At 48.3% G+C, this 20,135-nt stretch overlaps 1 protein-coding gene across 1 annotated transcript in view; it reads left to right on the top strand.

Moving 5' to 3' along the window:
* Positions 1 to 20,109, top strand: part of LOC137306151 (sialoadhesin-like) — a 49,248-nt gene extending 29,139 nt beyond the window's left edge. The window contains exons 15-29 of the mRNA XM_067975210.1: positions 746 to 1,027; positions 5,470 to 5,751; positions 6,361 to 6,642; positions 7,513 to 7,794; positions 8,682 to 8,963; positions 9,851 to 10,132; positions 11,020 to 11,301; positions 11,985 to 12,266; positions 12,880 to 13,161; positions 13,842 to 14,123; positions 14,745 to 15,020; positions 15,305 to 15,598; positions 17,138 to 17,234; positions 18,171 to 18,252; positions 18,820 to 20,109. Coding sequence (XP_067831311.1) covers positions 746 to 1,027; positions 5,470 to 5,751; positions 6,361 to 6,642; positions 7,513 to 7,794; positions 8,682 to 8,963; positions 9,851 to 10,132; positions 11,020 to 11,301; positions 11,985 to 12,266; positions 12,880 to 13,161; positions 13,842 to 14,123; positions 14,745 to 15,020; positions 15,305 to 15,598; positions 17,138 to 17,234; positions 18,171 to 18,252; positions 18,820 to 19,068 — 3,818 coding nt within the window. The 3' untranslated portion in view covers positions 19,069 to 20,109. The remainder of the gene's footprint in view (positions 1 to 745; positions 1,028 to 5,469; positions 5,752 to 6,360; positions 6,643 to 7,512; positions 7,795 to 8,681; positions 8,964 to 9,850; positions 10,133 to 11,019; positions 11,302 to 11,984; positions 12,267 to 12,879; positions 13,162 to 13,841; positions 14,124 to 14,744; positions 15,021 to 15,304; positions 15,599 to 17,137; positions 17,235 to 18,170; positions 18,253 to 18,819) is intronic.
* Positions 20,110 to 20,135: the final 26 nt, after the last annotated feature.

Here is a 20,135-nt window from a genome sequence, read left to right as displayed (position 1 = left end):
GATGACCGGATAAACTGTTTTTCTAATGATGTTGGTTGAGGGATAAATATTGGCTCCAGGACCCTGGGGAGAACTCATCTTTGAATAGAGTCAAGGCTTCTTCTACGTACAACTGAGAGAGTTTAAAGTCTCATGCGAAAGAGGGCACCTCCGACAGTGCAGCGCTCCCTCAGTACTGACCTTCCAACAGTGCAGCGCTCCCTCAGTACTGACCCTCCGACAGTGCAGCGCTCCCTCAGTACTGACCCTCCGACAGTGCAGCGCTCCCTCAGTACTGACCCTCCAACAGTGCAGCGCTCCCTCAGTACTGACCCTCCGACAGTGCAGCGCTCCCTCAGTACTGACCCTCCGACAGTGAAGTGCTCCCTCAGTACTGACCCTCTGACAGTGCAGCGCTCCCTCAGTACTGACCCTCCGACAGTGCAGCGCTCCCTCAGTACTGACCCTCCGACAGTGCGGCGCTCCCTCCGTACTGACCCTCCGACAGTGCAGCGCTCCCTCAGTACTGACACTCCGACAGTGCAGCGCTCCCTCAGGACTGACCCTCCAACAGTGCAGCGCTCCCTCAGTACTGACCCTCCGACAGTGCAGCACTCCCTCACCACTGCACTGTGAGTATCGGCCCAGATTCTGAGCTTTGTGATGAAGGAACTTGCATTGATTGATATCACACCTTTCATGATCTCAGGTTCTCTCAGAGTGTTTCACAGCCAATGGAAGTTGACCAAACTCTATTTGTCTTTAGATGCTCCAAGGAATCTCTCAATTACTTCTCTTGATAAGATTGAAGATTCATCAATCAGTATAACAGAAGGGAATTCTGCAGCCCTACACTGCTCTGTCGAAAGCTTCCCAGCTTCCAATCTGAGGTGGGAACATCTCGGAGTCACAGTGATCAGAAGCAGTTCCAACAACGAGGTGCGATTGGAGCTTCCTCACGTGACATCCAGGGTCGCTGGAGAGTATCGGTGTGTGGCGGAGAATGAACATGGGGCTGTGGAGAGTTCCATAACTATCACCGTGGAACGTGAGTCCGGAGATACTTCCACATCTCGCTAAATACAAACAAATTAATATCGACGGGTGACTGTGGATTTTACAAAGTGAGTTTAGGCATAACTTTGTTAGTAACAGTAACGGGTCGGATTTTCTTCACGGAATTGGCTTGGGGATACTGGCAGATACTTAAATTAGTGGTACATTTTGGAAGGCAGAATAAGGAGGCCACACACTCCTTGGAAAACAAGGGCTAGAAATTGGGCCAAAATAGCATCTTGGCTGCGCGCGCATGTTTCCAGCGTGACGTCTGCCAGACGCCATCTTGGTATAGGAGTTAGCGCAGGCGCAGATAACGAACGCTGGCAGCATGTAAAGTAAGAAGAAAATGGCTTCAATCAGTGTGCAACGCTGGTTCAAAGTGACAGCCACCATTTTGGGATTAACGCTCCACTCAACGCACAGTCTTAACCCCGACCCTCTGAACGTGTCTGAGAGTGCCTGGAGGACCCCCCACCAGTGCTATTTAAAGGGACCATGCAGGATTTACAGATTTGTGACTGGATTATTGCTTCTGGCGGCTGATGCATTTGTAACTGTTTTTATGAGGTCTCCTATACTTGAATACCAGGACTGGGGGACATAGCCTAACATTTAGAGCCAGGACGTGCAGGAGTGAAGTCAGGAAATACTTCTACACGCAAAGGGTGGGAGACGTTTGGAACGCTGTTCTGCAAATGACAGTTGATGCTAGCTCACTTGTGAATGTTAAATCTTAGATTGATAGATTTCTAGGGTATTAAGGGATAGTCATAGAGTCATAGAGTCATAGAGTTATACAGCACGGAGAGAGGCCCTTCGACCCATCGTGTCCGCGCCGGCCATCAGCCCTGTCTACTCTAATCCCATATTCCAGCATTTGGTCCGTAGCCTTGTATGCTATGGCATTTCAAGTGCTCATCCAAATGCTTCTTGAATGTTGTGAGGGTTCCTGCCTCCACAACCCTTTCAGGCAGTGAGTTCCAGACTCCAACCACCCTCTGGGTGAAAAAGTTCTTTCTCAAATCCCCTCTAAACCTCCCGCCTTTTACCTTGAATCTATGTCCCCTTGTTATAGAACCCTCAACGAAGGGAAAAAGCTCCTCAGTATCCATCCTATCTGTGCCCCTCATAATTTTGTACACCTCAATCATGTCCCCCCTCAGCCTCCTCTGCTCCAAGGAAAACAAACCCAATCTTCCCAGTCTCTCTTCATAGCTGAAGCGCTCCAGCCCTGGTAACATCCTAGTGAATCTCCTCTGCACCCTCTCCAAAGCGATCACATCCTTCCTGTAGTGTGGTGACCAGAACTGCACACAGTACTCCAGCTGTGGCCTAACCAGTGTTTTATACAGCTCCATCATAACCTCCTTGCTCTTATATTCTATGCCTCGGCTAATAAAGGCAAGTATCCCATATGCCTTCTTTACCACCTTATCTACCTGTTCCGCCGCCTTCAGGGATCTGTGAACTTGCACACCAAGATCCCTCTGACCCTCTGTCTTGCCTAGGGTCCTCCCATTCATTGTGTATTCCCTTGCCTTGTTAGTCCCTCCAAAGTGCATCACCTCGCACTTTTCCGGGTTAAATTCCATTTGCCACTGTTCCGCCCATCTGACCAACCCATCTATATCGTCCTGCAGACTGAGGCTATCCTCCTCGCTATTTACCACCCTACCAATCTTTGTATCATCAGCGAACTTACTGATCATACCTTTTACATTCATATCCAAGTCATTAATGTAGGATATGGGGCTAAGGCGGGTATATGGAGTTTGGTCACAGGACCACCATGATCTCATTGAATAGCGGAACAGGCTCAAGGGGCGAAATGCCACAGCCACTAGCTGCCTCCTGCTATGCGCCACCTTCTCCTGCAAGAAAGGGGGACGTGTATCTGGGTGATGTGCCTGTCATGGTTGAATGGCTGCCAGTGTGCAGTTGGTAGGAGACGCCACTTGACAGTTGACCTCACTCAACTTGACCATTCTTGTCAAAGCATTGAACTTCTTCCTGCACTGCATCCATGTTCATGATGCTGTGCGCCTGGCATTGACTTTGTCCCCCGCTGCCTCCCACTGCTTCGAGAGCATGTGTCTGGAGGGCCTCTTGCCCCCCACCCCCGCTGCGGATATTGGATGTCCCTCCTTCTGTTCACCTCTTGCACCAAGGTCTCCAGTGCATCAGCAGAGAAGCTTGGTGCATGGACTCTCACAAGCCTGGTACCAACTCAGATCAGCAGATTGGTGAGGTCTGGCATCCAGGTTGGAGGATGTGGGATTTAGTGGTGCGCAACCTTTATTCAATGTTTTAACATAACTCATCAGTGTGTAAACATAGAGACAGGAACTGCATCTGTCTTTTACGTGTGCGATGTCTGATCTCCGTTCAGACTCCGAGCAGACAGCAGACTGTTATTTTTTAGCAACTAACAGGTACCAGCTCCCTTTAAGAGATTTTAAGGGCCATCCTCCCTTTAAGAGATTGGGGCTCCCCCTGCTGGTGGAAAGTGTGCATGTCCTTGAATCCTCGTGTCAGCCTGGTTTTTGACGCCGCTGTCAGGTAAGTTCACAGGTCGGAGGCATGTCTCGTCCTGCCTGCGCAGGAGGCGCTGGGCGCAGGGGAGTCACACATCGCGATACCCGTGCCCGGTTTCCAGCCGAATCGAATATAACCCCCGTTGAGTCTAAATGGAGTCGAGGAGCAGAGGGATCGGGTGGGGTTAAAGATACACAAATCACTAAAAGTAGCAACGCAGGTTAATAAGACCATAAAAAGATGCCAACTAAATACTGGGGTTCATTTCTCGAGGGATAGAATTGAAAAGCAGAGAAGTTATGTTAAACTTGCACAGAACCTTGGTTAGACCACACTTGGAGCACTGTGCACAGTTCTGCTCTCCAAATACCTTGGTTGGACCACACTTGGAGCACTGTGCACAGTTCTGGTCTCCAAATACCTTGGTGAGACCACACTTGGAGCACTGTGCACAGTTCTGGTCTCCATGTACCTTGGTTAGACCACACTTGGAGCACTGTGCACAGTTCTGGTCTCCAAATACCTTGGTGAGACCACACTTGGAGCACTGTGCACAGTTCTGGTCTCCATGTACCTTGGTTAGACCACACTTGGAGCACTGTGCACAGTTCTGGTCTCCATGTACCTTGGTTAGACCACACTTGGAGCACTGTGCACAGTTCTGGTCTCCATATACCTTGGTTAGACCACACTTGGAGCACTGTGCTCAGTTCCGGTTTCCATGTTGCAAAAGGATATTGAGGCACTGGAGAAGGTACAAAAAAGATTTACAAGGATGATACCTGAACTGAGAGGTTATAACTATCAGGAAAGACTGAACAGGCTGGGGCTTTTTTCTCTAGATAAGAGAAGGCTGAGGGGTGACCTGGTAGAGATCTTTACGATTATGAAGGGGTTTGATAGGGTAGACGTAGAGAAGATGTTTCCACTTGTGGGGGAGACCAGAACTAGGGGGCCATAAATATAAGATAGTCACTAATAAATCCAATAGGGAATTCAGGAGAAACTTCTTTACCCAGAGAGTGCTGAGAATGTGGAACTCGCTCCCACAAGGAGTAGTTGAGGTGAATAGTGTGGATGGATTTAAGGGGAAGCTGGATAAACACATGAGGGAGAAAGGAATAGAAGGATATGGTGATAGGGTGAGATGAAGTCGGGAGGGAGGAGGCTCGTGTGGAGCATAAACACCGGCATAGACCAGTTGGGCCGAATGGCCTGTTTCTGTGCTGTACATTCGATGTAATTCTATACACACTGTCAATGGTGGGCGGTTTATTCACTTTGAGCAGAGAGAGCAGCTACTGGTCAAGTCGAGATCGGTCTGGATCCCATTACAAGTTGGATCCTCTCACCACCCAGAGTTTATTGCAACGACAGCCTTCCTGTGTCACTGAGGAATCAGCAGTAGTTACATGTACACATACACACACACGCCAATGGACACGTACACACATGTATGTGCACACCCACACGTGCACAGAATCACACACACACACGTGCACACACGCACACACTCATATGCTTATCTCTCAGAGTGCTTCACAGTCAATGCTGCCATGTTTGCTTAGGTTACAACAATGACAACACTTCAAAACTAATTCATTGGCTGTCACGTTCTTGGGGCCATCCTTAGGACATGAAAGGCACTTTCTTTCTAGAGGGAGAGCACCTCCACTGTTGGGAGGGTGTAATTATAGCGTGACGTTTACATAGGCAGTTTCCATTACAAATGTGGGCGCAGGAACTCATAATGGGGAAAGATGCCCGGAAATGCATGCAGACATAAGGTACAGAGAGATGAAGCATGGGCTCTTGCTGTGCGCTGTGTTTGTTGCGACAGGTGGCTGTTCTCTATCAGGTATATTCCTTCACAATAAAGACCCTATTTGTATTTAGATGCTCCGAGGAATCTCTCAATTACTTCTCTTGATACGATTAAAGATTCATCGATCAGTATAACAGAAGGGAATTCTACAGCCCTACGCTGCTCTGTCGAAAGCTTCCCAGCTTCCAATCTGAGGTGGGAACATCTCGGAGTCACAGTGATCAGAAGCAGTTCCAACAACGAGGTGCGATTGGAGCTTCCTCACGTGACATCCAGGGTCGCTGGAGAGTATCGGTGTGTGGCGGAGAATGAACATGGGGCTGTGGAGAGTTCCATAACCATCACCGTGGAACGTGAGTCTGGAGATACTTCCACATCTCTCACGCACACATGCACACTGCCGCACACACACACACACACACACACACATACACACACATGCACACTGCCGCACACACACACACACACACACACACACACATGCACACACACATGCATTCACACATAGCCACACGTACATACACCCATGGACAGGGGGCACATACCACAAGGGCAAGTAAATCTGAAGGACAGAAAGAAAGAACTTGCATTGGTGTCTCACCTGTCCCATCCTCAGGATCTCTGGGAATGTTTCACAGTCAATGCAAACTGGATAATCATGTTTGCCTAGATTACAACGGTGACAACATTTCAAAAGTAATTCATTGGCTTTCAAGCCCTTTGGGACATCTTGAGAACAAGAAAGGCACTTTCTTTCTAAATGGACAACACCTCCATTGGTGGGAGGGTGTAATTACAGCGTGACGTTTACATAGGCAGTTTCCATTACAAATGTGGGCACAGGAACTCATAATGGGGAAAGATGCCCGGAAATGCATGCAGACATAAGGTACAGAGAGATTAAGCATGGGCTCTTGCTGTGCATTGCGTTTGCTCAAAATTAAATCTCTATTTGTCTTTAGACGCCCCAAGGAATCTCTCAATTACTTCTCTTGATACGATTAAAGATTCATCGATCAATATAACAGAAGGGAATTCTACAGCCCTACACTGCTCTGTCGAAAGCTTCCCAGCTTCTAATCTGAGGTGGGAACATCGCGGAGTCACAGTGATCAGAAGCAGTTCCAACAACGAGGTGCGATTGGAGCTTCCTCACGTGACATCCAGGGTCGCTGGAGAGTATCGGTGTGTGGCGGAGAATGAACATGGGGCTGTGGAGAGTTCCATAACCGTCACCGTGGAACGTGAGTCTCGAGATACTTCCACATCTCTCATACAAATACACACACACACGCACACTGCCGCACACGTGTGCACAGACAAGCACGCAAATGCACACACACACCCCCACAAAGACAAGCACACACATGCACCCACACACACATGCACATACACACACACACATATGGACACAAACACATGCACACACAGATAGGCAATGAGACACATACACACACAGGCACGTGCACACACATACATGTACAATTAAAGACTCACTCACACACACCTATGAGTTGCCTGACCTCCCTCAGTACTGCACTGAAGGGTCAGCCTGGATTATGGGCTTTGTGTTGAAACACTCCAACAAAGGCCATCGAGACCCTGGATTAGACGAGCAGTGTCCGGCTCAAAGAGTTGTAGGCTTTGCCCCCAATACCACATCGTTCCCTCACATTGCCCCAAACGGGGTCACATATCACAAGGGCAAGTAAGTCTGAAGGACAGAAAGAAAGAACTTGCATTGGTATCTCACCTGTCCCATCCTCAGGATCTCTCGGAATGTTTCACAGTCAATGCAAACTAGCTGATCATGTTTGCCTCGATTACAACGGTGACAACACTTCAAAAGTAATTCATTGACTTTCAAGCCCTTTGGGACATCTTGAGAACAAGAAAGGCACTTTCTTTCTAGGTGGACAACACCTCCATTGGTGGGAGGGTGTAATTACAGCGTGACGTTTACATAGGCAGTTTGCATTATAAATGTGGGCACAGGAACTCATAATGGGGAAAAATGCCCGGAAATGCATGCAGACATAAGGTGCAGAGAGATGAAGCATGGGCTCTTGCTGTGCATTGCATTTGCTCAAAATGAAATCTCTATTTGTCTTTAGATGCTCCAAGGAATCTCTCAATTACTTCTCTTGATACGATTAAAGATTCATCGATCAGTATAACAGAAGGGAATTCTACAGCCCTACACTGCTCTGTCGAAAGCTTCCCAGCTTCCAATCTGAGGTGGGAACATCGCGGAGTCACAGTGATCAGAAGCAGTTCCAACAACGAGGTGCGATTGGAGCTTCCTCACGTGACATCCAGGGTCGCTGGAGAGTATCGGTGTGTGGCGGAGAATGAACATGGGGCTGTGGAGAGTTCCATAACCATCACCGTGGAACGTGAGTCTGGAGATACTTCCACATCTCTCATACAAATACACACACACACGCACACTGCCGCACACGCGTGCTCAGACAAGCACGCAAATGCACTCACACACCCCCACAAATACAAGCACACACGCATGCACACACACACATATGCACACGCACACGCACACACACACGCACACACATATGGACACAAACACATGCATACACAGATTGGCAGTGAGACACATAAACACACAGGCATGTGCACACACATACATGTACAATTAAAGACTTACTCACACACACCTATGAGTTGCCTGACCTCCCTCAGTACTGCACTGAAGGGTCAGCCTGGATCATGGGCTTTGTGTTGAAACACTCCAAAAAAGGCCATCGAGACCCTGGATTAGATGAGCAGTGTCCGGCTCAAAGAGTTGTAGGCTTTGCCCCCAATATCACATCGTTCCCTCACATTGCCCCAAACGGGGGGCACATACCACAAGGGCAAGTAAGTCTGAAGGACAGAAAGAAAGAACTTGCATTGGTATATCACCTGTCCCATCCTCAGGATCTCTCGGAATGTTTCACAGTCAATGCAAACTAGCTGATCATGTTTGCCTCGATTACAACGGTGACAACACTTCAAAAGTAATTCATTGGCTTTCAAGCCCTTTGGGACATCTTGAGAACAAGAAAGGCACTTTCTTTCTAGATGGACAACACCTCCATTGGTGGGAGGGTGTAATTACCGTGTGACGTTTACATAGGCAGTTTCCATTACAAATGTGGGCGCAGGAACTCATAATGGGGAAAGATGCCCGGAAATGCATGCAGACATAAGGTACAGAGAGATGAAGCATGGGCTCTTGCTGTGCATTGCGTTTGCTCAAAATGAAATCTCTATTTGTCTTTAGATGCTCCAAGGAATCTCTCAATTACTTCTCTTGATACGATTAAAGATTCATCGATCAGTATAACAGAAGGGAATTCTACAGCCCTACACTGCTCTGTCGAAAGCTTCCCAGCTTCCAATCTGAGGTGGGAACATCGCGGAGTCACAGTGATCAGAAGCAGTTCCAACAACGAGGTGCGATTGGAGCTTCCTCACGTGACATCCAGGGTCGCTGGAGAGTATCGGTGTGTGGCGGAGAATGAACATGGGGCTGTGGAGAGTTCCATAACCGTCACCGTGGAACGTGAGTCTCGAGATACTTCCACATCTCTCATACAAATACACACACACACGCACACTGCCGCACACGCGTGCTCAGACAAGCACGCAAATGCACTCACACACCCCCACAAATACAAGCACACACGCATGCACACACACACATATGCACACGCACACGCACACACACACGCACACACATATGGACACAAACACATGCATACACAGATTGGCAGTGAGACACATAAACACACAGGCATGTGCACACACATACATGTACAATTAAAGACTTACTCACACACACCTATGAGTTGCCTGACCTCCCTCAGTACTGCACTGAAGGGTCAGCCTGGATCATGGGCTTTGTGTTGAAACACTCCAAAAAAGGCCATCGAGACCCTGGATTAGATGAGCAGTGTCCGGCTCAAAGAGTTGTAGGCTTTGCCCCCAATATCACATCGTTCCCTCACATTGCCCCAAACGGGGGGCACATACCACAAGGGCAAGTAAGTCTGAAGGACAGAAAGAAAGAACTTGCATTGGTATCTCACCTGTCCCATCCTCAGGATCTCTCGGAATGTTTCACAGTCAATGCAAACTAGCTGATCATGTTTGCCTCGATTACAACGGTGACAACACTTCAAAAGTAATTCATTGGCTTTCAAGCCCTTTGGGACATCTTGAGAACAAGAAAGGCACTTTCTTTCTAGATGGACAACACCTCCATTGGTGGGAGGGTGTAATTACCGTGTGACGTTTACATAGGCAGTTTCCATTACAAATGTGGGCGCAGGAACTCATAATGGGGAAAGATGCCCGGAAATGCATGCAGACATAAGGTACAGAGAGATGAAGCATGGGCTCTTGCTGTGCATTGCGTTTGCTCAAAATGAAATCTCTATTTGTCTTTAGATGCTCCAAGGAATCTCTCAATTACTTCTCTTGATACGATTAAAGATTCATCGATCAGTATAACAGAAGGGAATTCTACAGCCCTACACTGCTCTGTCGAAAGCTTCCCAGCTTCCAATCTGAGGTGGGAACATCGCGGAGTCACAGTGATCAGAAGCAGTTCCAACAACGAGGTGCGATTGGAGCTTCCTCACGTGACATCCAGGGTCGCTGGAGAGTATCGGTGTGTGGCGGAGAATGAACATGGGGCTGTGGAGAGTTCCATAACCATCACCGTGGAACGTAAGTCTAGAGATACTTCCACATCTCTCATACAAATACACACACACACGCACACTGCCGCACACGCGTGCTCAGACAAGCACGCAAATGCACTCACACACCCCCACAAATACAAGCACACACGCATGCACACACACACATATGCACACGCACACGCACACACACACGCACACACATATGGACACAAACACATGCATACACAGATTGGCAGTGAGACACATAAACACACAGGCATGTGCACACACATACATGTACAATTAAAGACTTACTCACACACACCTATGAGTTGCCTGACCTCCCTCAGTACTGCACTGAAGGGTCAGCCTGGATCATGGGCTTTGTGTTGAAACACTCCAAAAAAGGCCATCGAGACTCTGGATTAGATGAGCAGTGTCCGGCTCAAAGAGTTGTAGGCTTTGCCCCCAATATCACATCGTTCCCTCACATTGCCCCAAACGGGGGGCACATACCACAAGGGCAAGTAAGTCTGAAGGACAGAAAGAAAGAACTTGCATTGGTATATCACCTGTCCCATCCTCAGGATCTCTCGGAATGTTTCACAGTCAATGCAAACTAGCTGATCATGTTTGCCTCGATTACAACGGTGACAACACTTCAAAAGTAATTCATTGGCTTTCAAGCCCTTTGGGACATCTTGAGAACAAGAAAGGCACTTTCTTTCTAGATGGACAACACCTCCATTGGTGGGAGGGTGTAATTACTGTGTGACGTTTACATAGGCAGTTTCCATTACAAATGTGGGCGCAGGAACTCATAATGGGGAAAGATGCCCGGAAATGCATGCAGACATAAGGTACAGAGAGATGAAGCATGGGCTCTTGCTGTGCATTGCGTTTGCTCAAAATGAAATCTCTATTTGTCTTTAGATGCTCCAAGGAATCTCTCAATTACTTCTCTTGATACGATTAAAGATTCATCGATCAGTATAACAGAAGGGAATTCTACAGCCCTACACTGCTCTGTCGAAAGCTTCCCAGCTTCCAATCTGAGGTGGGAACATCGCGGAGTCACAGTGATCAGAAGCAGTTCCAACAACGAGGTGCGATTGGAGCTTCCTCACGTGACATCCAGGGTCGCTGGAGAGTATCGGTGTGTGGCGGAGAATGAACATGGGGCTGTGGAGAGTTCCATAACCATCACCGTGGAACGTGAGTCTAGAGATACTTCCACATCTCTCATACAAATGCACACACACACGCACACTGACGCACACGCGTGCTCAGACAAGCACGCAAATGCACACACACAACTCCACAAAGACAAGCACACACGCGTGCACACACTCATATGCACACGCACACGCACACACACATGCACACGCACACACATATGGACACAAACACATGCACACACAGATAGGCAGAGACACGTGCACACACAGGCACGTGCACACACATACATGTACAATTAAAGACTCACTCACACACACCTATGAGTTGCCTGACCTCCCTCAGTACTGCACTGAAGGGTCAGCCTGGATCATGGGCTTTGTGTTGAAACACTCCAAAAAAGGCCATCGAGACTCTGGAGTGTCCGGCTCAAAGAGTTGTAGGCTTTGCCCCCAATATCACATCGTTCCCTCACATTGCCCCAAACGGGCGGCACATACGACAAGGGCAAGTAAGTCTGAAGGACAGAAAGAAAGAACTTGCATTGGTATCTCACCTACCCATCCTCGGGATCTCTCAGAGTGTTTCACAGTTGATGCAAACTGGCCGCCTCGTTTGTCTAGATTACAACAGTGAGAACACTTCAAAAGATACAGATAGATGATGCATGGGCTCTTGCTGTGCGCTGTGTTTGCTCACTATAAATCCCTATTTGTCTTTAGACGCTCCGAGGAATCTCTCAATTACTTCTCTTGATACGATTAAAGATTCATCGATCAGTATAACAGAAGGGAATTCTACAGCCCTACACTGCTCTGTCGAAAGCTTCCCAGCTTCTAACCTGAGGTGGGAACATCTCGGTGTCTCAGTGATCAGAAGCAGTTCCAACAACGAGGTACGATTGGAGCTTCCTCACGTGACATCCAGGGTCGCTGGAGAGTATCGGTGTGTGGCGGAGAATGAACATGGGGCTGTGGAGAGTTCCATAACCATAACCGTGGAACGTGAGTCTAGAGATACTTCCACATCTCTCAGGCACACAGACACGTGCACACACACACACACACACACATGAACACACCCTCACACACACGCACACATGCACACACACACATGCACACACACCCACGCACAAATGCACACATGCATGCATTCACACATAGCCACACGTACATACACCCATGGACAGGGGACACATACCACAAGGGCAAGTAAGTCTGAAGGACAGAAAGAAAGAACTTGCATTGGTATCTCACCTGCCCCATCCTCAGGATATCTCGGAATGTTTCACAGTCAATGCAAACTGGCTGATCATGTTTGCCTAGATTACAACGGTGACAACACTTCAAAAGTAATTAATTGGCTTTCAAGCCCTTTGGGACATCTTGACAACAAGAAAGGCACTTTCTTTCTAGATGAACAACGCCTCCATTGGTGGGAGGGTGTAATTACCGCGTGACGTTTACATAGGCAGTTTCCATTATAAATGTGGGCGCAGGAACTCATAATGGGGAAAGATGCCCGGAAATGCATGCAGACATAAAGTACAGAGAGATGAAGCATGGGCTCTTGCTGTGCATTGCATTTGCTCAAAATTACATCTCTATTTGTCTTTAGACGCTCCAAGGAATCTCTCAATTACTTCTCTTGATACGATTAAAGATTCATCGATCAGTCTAACAGAAGGGAATTCTACAGCCCTACACTGCTCTGTCGAAAGCTTCCCAGCTTCCAATCTGAGGTGGGAACATCGCGGTGTCACAGTGATCAGAAGCAGTTCCAACAACGAGGTGCGATTGGAGCTTCCTCACGTGACATCCAGGGTCGCTGGAGAGTATCGGTGTGTGGCGGAGAATGAACATGGGGCTGTGGAGAGTTCCATAACCATCACCGTGGAACGTGAGTCTCGAGATACTTCCACATCTCTCATACAAATACACACACACACGCACACTGCCGCACACGCGTGCACAGACAAGCACGCAACTGCACACACACACACCCACAAAGACAAGCACACACGCACACACACACATGCACACGCACACACACACACGCACACACATATGGACACATGCAAATGCACACACAGATAGGCAGAGACACGTGCACACACAGGCACGTGCACACACATACATGTACAATTAAAGACTCACTCACACACACCTATGAGTTGCCTGACCTCCCTCAGTACTGCACTGAAGGGTCAGCCTGGATTATGGGCTTTGTGTTGAAACACTCCAAAAAAGGCCATCGAGACTCTGGATTGGACGAGCAGTGTCCGGCTCAAAGAGTTGTAGGCTTTGCCCCCAATACGACATCGTTCCCTCACATTGCCCCAAACAGGGGGCACATACCACAAGGGCAAGTAAGTCTGAAGGACAGAAAGAAAGAACTTGCATTGGTATCTCACCTACCCATCCTCAGGATCTCTCAGAGTGTTTCACAGTCGATGCAAACTGGCCGCCTCGTTTGTCTGGATTACAACAGTGAGAACACTTCAAAAGATACAGATAGATGATGCATGGGCTCTTGCTGTGCGCTGTGTTTGCTCACTATAAATCCCTATTTGTCTTTAGACGCTCCGAGGAATCTCTCAATTACTTCTCTTGATACGATTAAAGATTCATCAATCAGTATAACGGAAGGGAATTCTACAGCCCTACACTGCTCTGTCGAAAGCTTCCCAGCTTCTAACCTGAGGTGGGAACATCTCGGTGTCACAATGAACAGAAGCAGTTCCAACAACGAGGTGCGATTGGAGCTTCCTCACGTGACATCCAGGGTCGCTGGAGAGTATCGGTGTGTGGCGGAGAATGAACATGGGGCTGTGGAGAGTTCCATAACCATCACCGTGGAACGTGAGTCTAGAGATACTTCCACATCTCGCTAAATACAAACAAATTAATATAACAAAGAGTGTTACGCGTACACCCACCGTCCCTAAACCTCTCCGCCTCTCTCTCCTCCTGGAAGACGCTCCTTAAAACCTACCTCTTTGACCAAGCTTTTCGTCACGTGTCCTAATATCTCCTTATGTGGCTCGGTATCAAATTCTGTTTTGAGCGTCTTAAAGGAGGAGAGAGAGGTGGAGAATATTAGGGAGGGAATTCGAGAGCTTCGGGCCTAGACGACAGAAGGCACGTCCGCCAATTGTGGGGCGAAGGGAGTGTAAGATGGACAAGAGGCAAGACTTGGAGGAGCGCAGAGATCTCGGAGGGTTGTAGGGGCTGGAGGAGGTTACTGAGATTGGGAGGGTGCGAGGGGCATGGAGGGATTTGAACACGAGGATGAGAATATTTAATTGGATGCGTTGCTGGACTGGGAGCCAATGCCGGTGAGCGAGCACAGGGGCTGATGGGTGAACGGGACTCGGTGCAGAGTTTTGGATGAGCTGAAGTTTACGGAGGGGGGAAGATGGGGGTCCGGCCAGGAGAGCGTGGGGAATAGCCATGACCCTGTTGACTCTGATCTTCTTTCAGATCCACCCAAGGGAACAGCAGTGCTCTTCAGTCGAGCCATGCACGGAATAAGAGAGGGAGACAATGTCACGCTAACCTGTTCCAGTGAAAGTGTTCCTCCGGCCTCTGGTTACATCTGGTTCAGGATCGATGGCAACACGAGAGCCCAGTTAAATACAAGTGCTCGGTCCATCAACTTAGCTCACGTAACACGGGAGAATGATGCTGATTTCTACTGCACAGCCAGTAACCCATTGGGCAGCAGTACCTCTCCCATTGTACACCTGAGTGTGGAGTGTAAGTAGTTTACTATATCTGTATCTTATTAAAAACTCATGCACTTCCTGTCCACCGAAGCTTCCTTCCTGTCATCACGATTTCAGCGTCAAAGTTTCCCATTACGGCCCATGTCCACATTTATAATGGAAACTGGCTATGTAAACGTCACGCTGTAATTACACCCTCCTGCCAAGGGTGGTGCCATGCCACTTTTTGCGTGAGGTGCCCACAGCGTTAGCCTCTGTCTTACTCTCCACGTTCGACGGTCCGACGTACATATATGTTCTTTTTTGTGCCCTTAGATAAGCCGGAGATTTCCGATGTGTCGGAGTGCGCTTGGAGGGACCAGGGCATTACCTGCGTCTGCGCGACCAGATCCAACCCTCCGGGTAACCTCACGTGGCACCTCCCCCGCGGCAACTTCACCGGGAACCAGACGCACGGCCATCTGGCGACATCGCGGGTCAGCAACGGGCATCTAGCGACGGGCACACTGACCATGAGGGGACGAGAGGATGAGAAGGAGGTGAAGGCCATCTGCTCGGTTAGAAACAAACATGGAGAGGCGAGGTTCCAGGTGTCTCTGTGGATCAAAGGTGAGAGAACCTTCTGGAATCGCTCTCTGATCAGCTGCCTAGGCCCTCAGCTCTGGAATTCCCTCCCTAAACCTGTTTGACTTATAGGGAGAGGTTGGATAGACTGAGACTTTTTTCCCTGGAGAGTAGGAGGTTAAGGGGTGATCTTATAGAAGTCTATAAAATAATGAGGGGCATAGATAAGGTAGATAGTCAAAATCTTTTCCCAAAGGTAGGGGAGTCTATAACGAGGGGACATAGATTTAAGGTGAGAGGGGAGAGATACAAAAGGGTCCAGAGGGGCAATTTTTTCACTCAAAGGGTGGTGAGTGTCTGGAACGAGCTGCCAGAGGCAGTAGTAGAGGGGGGTACAATTTTGTCTTTTAAAAAGCATTTGGACAGTTACATGGGTAAGATGGGTATAGAGGGATATGGGCCAAGTGCAGGCAATTGGGACTAGCTTAGTGGTATAAACTGGGCGACATGGACATGTTGGGCCGAAAGGCCTGTTTCCATGTTGTAAACTTCTATGATTCTAAACCTCTCCGCCTCTCTCTCTCCTCCTTTAAGACGCTCCTTAAAACCTACCTCTTTGACCAAGCTTTTGGTCACCTGTCCTAATATCTCGTTATGTGGCTCGGTGTCAAATTTTGTCTCATAATCGCTCCTGTGAAGCGCCTTGTGACATTTTACTCCGCTAAAGTCACTATATAAATGCAATTTGCTGTTGTTCTTTTCTGATACAAGACAGCGGATTGTTGCAGAATGGTCCCAGGGATGAGGGACTTCAGTTATGTGGAGAGACTGGAGAAGCTGGGATTGTTCTCCTTGGAGCAGAGAAGGTTAAGGGGAGATTTAATAGAGGTGTTCAAAATCATGAAGGGTTTTGATCGAGTAAATAAGGAGAGACTGGAGGTTGAGAAATATAACATATATAAATATTACACATATAGATATTACATATATAAATATTATAGACGTAGATATTAAATTAAAAAAAACTTGCATTTATATAGTGCCTTTCACGATCTCAGGACATCCCAAAGCGTTTTACAACCAATGAAATGATTTTGAAGTGTAGTCATTGTTGTAATGTAGGAAACGCAGCAGCCAATTTGCGCACAGCAAGATCCCACAAACAGCGAGGTGATGATGACCAGATTACCTGTTATTTTAGTGATGTTGGTTGATATATATCGATATCACATATATAAACTCTTTCACTAATGTCCTTTAGGGAAGGAAACCTGCCGTCCTTACCCGGTCTGGGCCTACACGTGACTCCAGTCCCCACACCAACGCGGTTGTCTCTTAACTGCCCTCTGGAGTGGGTCCTCGCGAGACTCTCAGTCGGATCAAACCCACTATTGGCGGTTCAAGAAGAAGGCCCACCACCGCCTTCTCAGGGCAACTAGGGACGGGCAATAAATGCCGGCCTTGCCAGCGACGCCCGCCTCCCCAGAATGAATTTTTAAAATGGAGCGATGGGATCGCTCCTCAAGTTACATCGGAGCATCGGACTAAAACCGGGCTGCAGTAATTAATGGTTGTTTCTTACAGGTAGAGAAACACATGAATGGAAAGGAGCATTGCTTGGTGCTGGAATCACATTGTGTGGAACACTGGCCGGGTTCTTAATCTTCAAGTGTGTGAGAAAGTACGTGAGAATTGTTCACTTTAATTTTACACAGAATTACATCGAATGTACAGCACAGAAACAGGCCATTCGGCCCAACTGGTCTATCCCGGTGTTTATGCTCCACACGAGCCTCCTCCCTCCCTACTTCATCTCACCCTATCACCATATCCTTCTATTCCTTTCTCCCTCATGTGTTTATCCAGCTTCCCCTTAAATCCATCTACACTATTCACCTCAACTACTCCTTGTGGGAGTGAGTTCCACATTCTCACCACTCTCTGGGTAAAGAAGTTTCTCCTGAATTCCCCATTGGATTTATTAGTGACTATCTTATATTTATGGCCAATAATTTTGGTCTCTCTCACAAGTGGAAACATCTCTACATCTACCCTATCGAACCCTTTCATAGTTTTAAAGACCTCAATCAGGTCACCCCTCAGCCTTCTCTTTTCTGGAGGAAAGAGCCCCAGCCTGTTCAATCTTTCCTGATAGTTTATAACCTCTCAGTTCTGGAGAAACTGTTTCCAGTGACAGGAGGGTCGGTAACCAGAGGACACAGATTAGAGATAATTGGCAAAAGAACCAGAGGGGGAGATGAGGAGAATGTTTTTTACGCAGCGAGTTGTGATGATCTGGAATGCGCTGCCTGAAAGGGCGGTGGAAGCAGATTCAATAATAACTTTCAAAGGGGGAATTGGAGGGGAAAAAATTGCAGGTTTATGGGGGAAAGAGCAGGGGGGAGTTGGACTGATTGGATAGCTCTTTCAAAGAGCACAGACATGATGGGCAAATGGCCTCCTTCTGTGCTGTGTGATTTTATAATTTTATGTATGCAGACAGAAGCAATTAAAGAGACAGCCCAGTACATGCTGTAACATTACAGTGGAGACTGTACATGTCCTCCTCTGACACTCCGATATATAATAACCACAGTGTTATATTCTGCTTTTGCAGGAGGAAGGAAGCGACTGAGAACAGAGCTTCGGAGGCCAGTGATGTTGAAATGACCTACAGTCCATTCTCTGGGATACACGAGGTAACGGGACCTGTTTGCACCTTGTCCAAAGCCTCAATCTCAGCAGGTAGTTGACACCTGTCGGAGATTCCCCGGTTGGTTTGCCCACGAGTTTCTGTCTGTGGTGTCGGCCGTGGCCCAGTGGGGTGTCAGTCTCTCGCCTCCGAGTCAGAAGGTCGTGGGTTCGAGCCCCCACTCCACAGGCTCGAGCCCCGTAATCCAGGCCGACTCTCCCAGTGTCAGTGCCGAGGGAGTGCTGCACTGTCAGTGGTGCCGTCTTTCGGATGAGACGTTAAACCAAGGCCCCACCTGCCCCTCCCAGGTGGGACATGAAGGATGCCACGGACACTATTTCGAAGAAGAGCAGGGGGAATGTCGGCCTGGAATATGGGGGTCAAGGTTCAAGTCTCTGGAATGGGGACTCGATCCCATGACCTCCTGGCTCAGAGTCGAGAGAGAGAGAGAGAGCTCCCCTCTGAGACACAGCTGACACTAGTTAGTCTCTGCAACCTCATAATTTAACCCTTATAGTCCCGGTAAAGGTGGTAAATGGTCTAACGATATCTCGTGCTTCCAATTTCTTTGTAGGAGGCCCAGAACACAGAGGTTGTTAACCCCTGGAACACCAGCAGTGACGAAACAAACGAGGCGGAGACACCAGGTGCCCAGAACCTCCCTGAAGGTCCTGCAGGAGGAGATGCCGGACAGGAACAGCCCAGGGACCAGGAGGACCTTCTCTACGCCAACATCAACTTCCTCAAGCTGCCCAGCGGTGACGGGACTGTTCACAAGGCGGAGGGCACAGAATACGCACACATCAAATTCCAGTCAAACTGAGCGTGAAACGGGTAGAGGGGGAGGAGGGAGGGGGGCTGAGATTCCTGGTAACACCAGACAACCTGCTGGGGGGAGAGGGGGGGTGAGAGTGACTGAAAGGGTTTTGCGCTTTGCCTGATTTCGATGAAATGCTTGATCAGGGATAACTTGATGCTCAAACTGGGGGCGGGAGATGCAAATGTGTGTCTCTCTCAGCACAAACTTCATGCAATAATCAAATGTGACTGGTGGAGGAGGTGATAGGAGCTCCCTGCGTAGAATCAGGGAATTCCATAGTGCAGGAAGTGGCCATTTGGCCCAGCGAGTCTGAAGGAGCTCTCCCCTCAGTCCCATTCCTGCACCCTTTCCCCATTCGGCCCATCGCCCCTGTGCCCTCTCTCCGAAAGAGCTCTGCTCTTCAATTCCAGGTTTTGATCTCTCTCCGTGAAATACTTCAGTCCTGAATGCACTGATTCCCATCGCTCCACCATTGGCGGCCGTGCCTTCAGCTGCCTGGGCCCTAAGCTCTGGAATTCCCTCCCTAAACCTCTCCGCCTCTCTCTCTCCTCCTTTAAGACGCTCCTTAAAACCTAAATCTTTGACCGAGCTTTTGGTCACCTGTCCTAATATCTCCTTTTGTGGCTCGATGTCAAATTCTGTGAAGCGCCTTGGGACGTTTCACTACGTTAAAGGCGCTAGATAAATGCAAGTTGTTGTTGTTGTAATTTTGATCGACACGGAGTCATAACGGAACCAAGGGGTGTCTTGCCACGGGGCGGAGCATGCTGGCAATAAATGCATTGCATGCCAACAAATAAGCATGCCTTTTGAACCTGGTGCACCCCAGCCCTGCTGTGTGACCACATCAGAACCGAGGCACTGCCTTACGGCGTGCAGCCAACACGGTTGAATAGTGATGAAGAGAAATGTGGTGCCACTCAACTTTGATGTCAGGTCTGAACCTCCTTTATGATTATTATGCTGTGAAAGATTGCAAGAAGCATAGGGGTAATGTGTAATATTACATTTATTAACACAATGAAATAAAATGCAAAGACTTTATGTACAGTTATATCTTTATTAAACAT

The sequence above is a fragment of the Heptranchias perlo genome, chromosome 42, assembly GCF_035084215.1.
Source record: "Heptranchias perlo isolate sHepPer1 chromosome 42, sHepPer1.hap1, whole genome shotgun sequence".
In the NCBI taxonomy this organism is placed as follows: domain Eukaryota; kingdom Metazoa; phylum Chordata; class Chondrichthyes; order Hexanchiformes; family Hexanchidae; genus Heptranchias; species Heptranchias perlo.
Note: the sequence above shows the minus strand (reverse complement) of the source record. Positions and strands in the feature narration are given on the sequence as shown.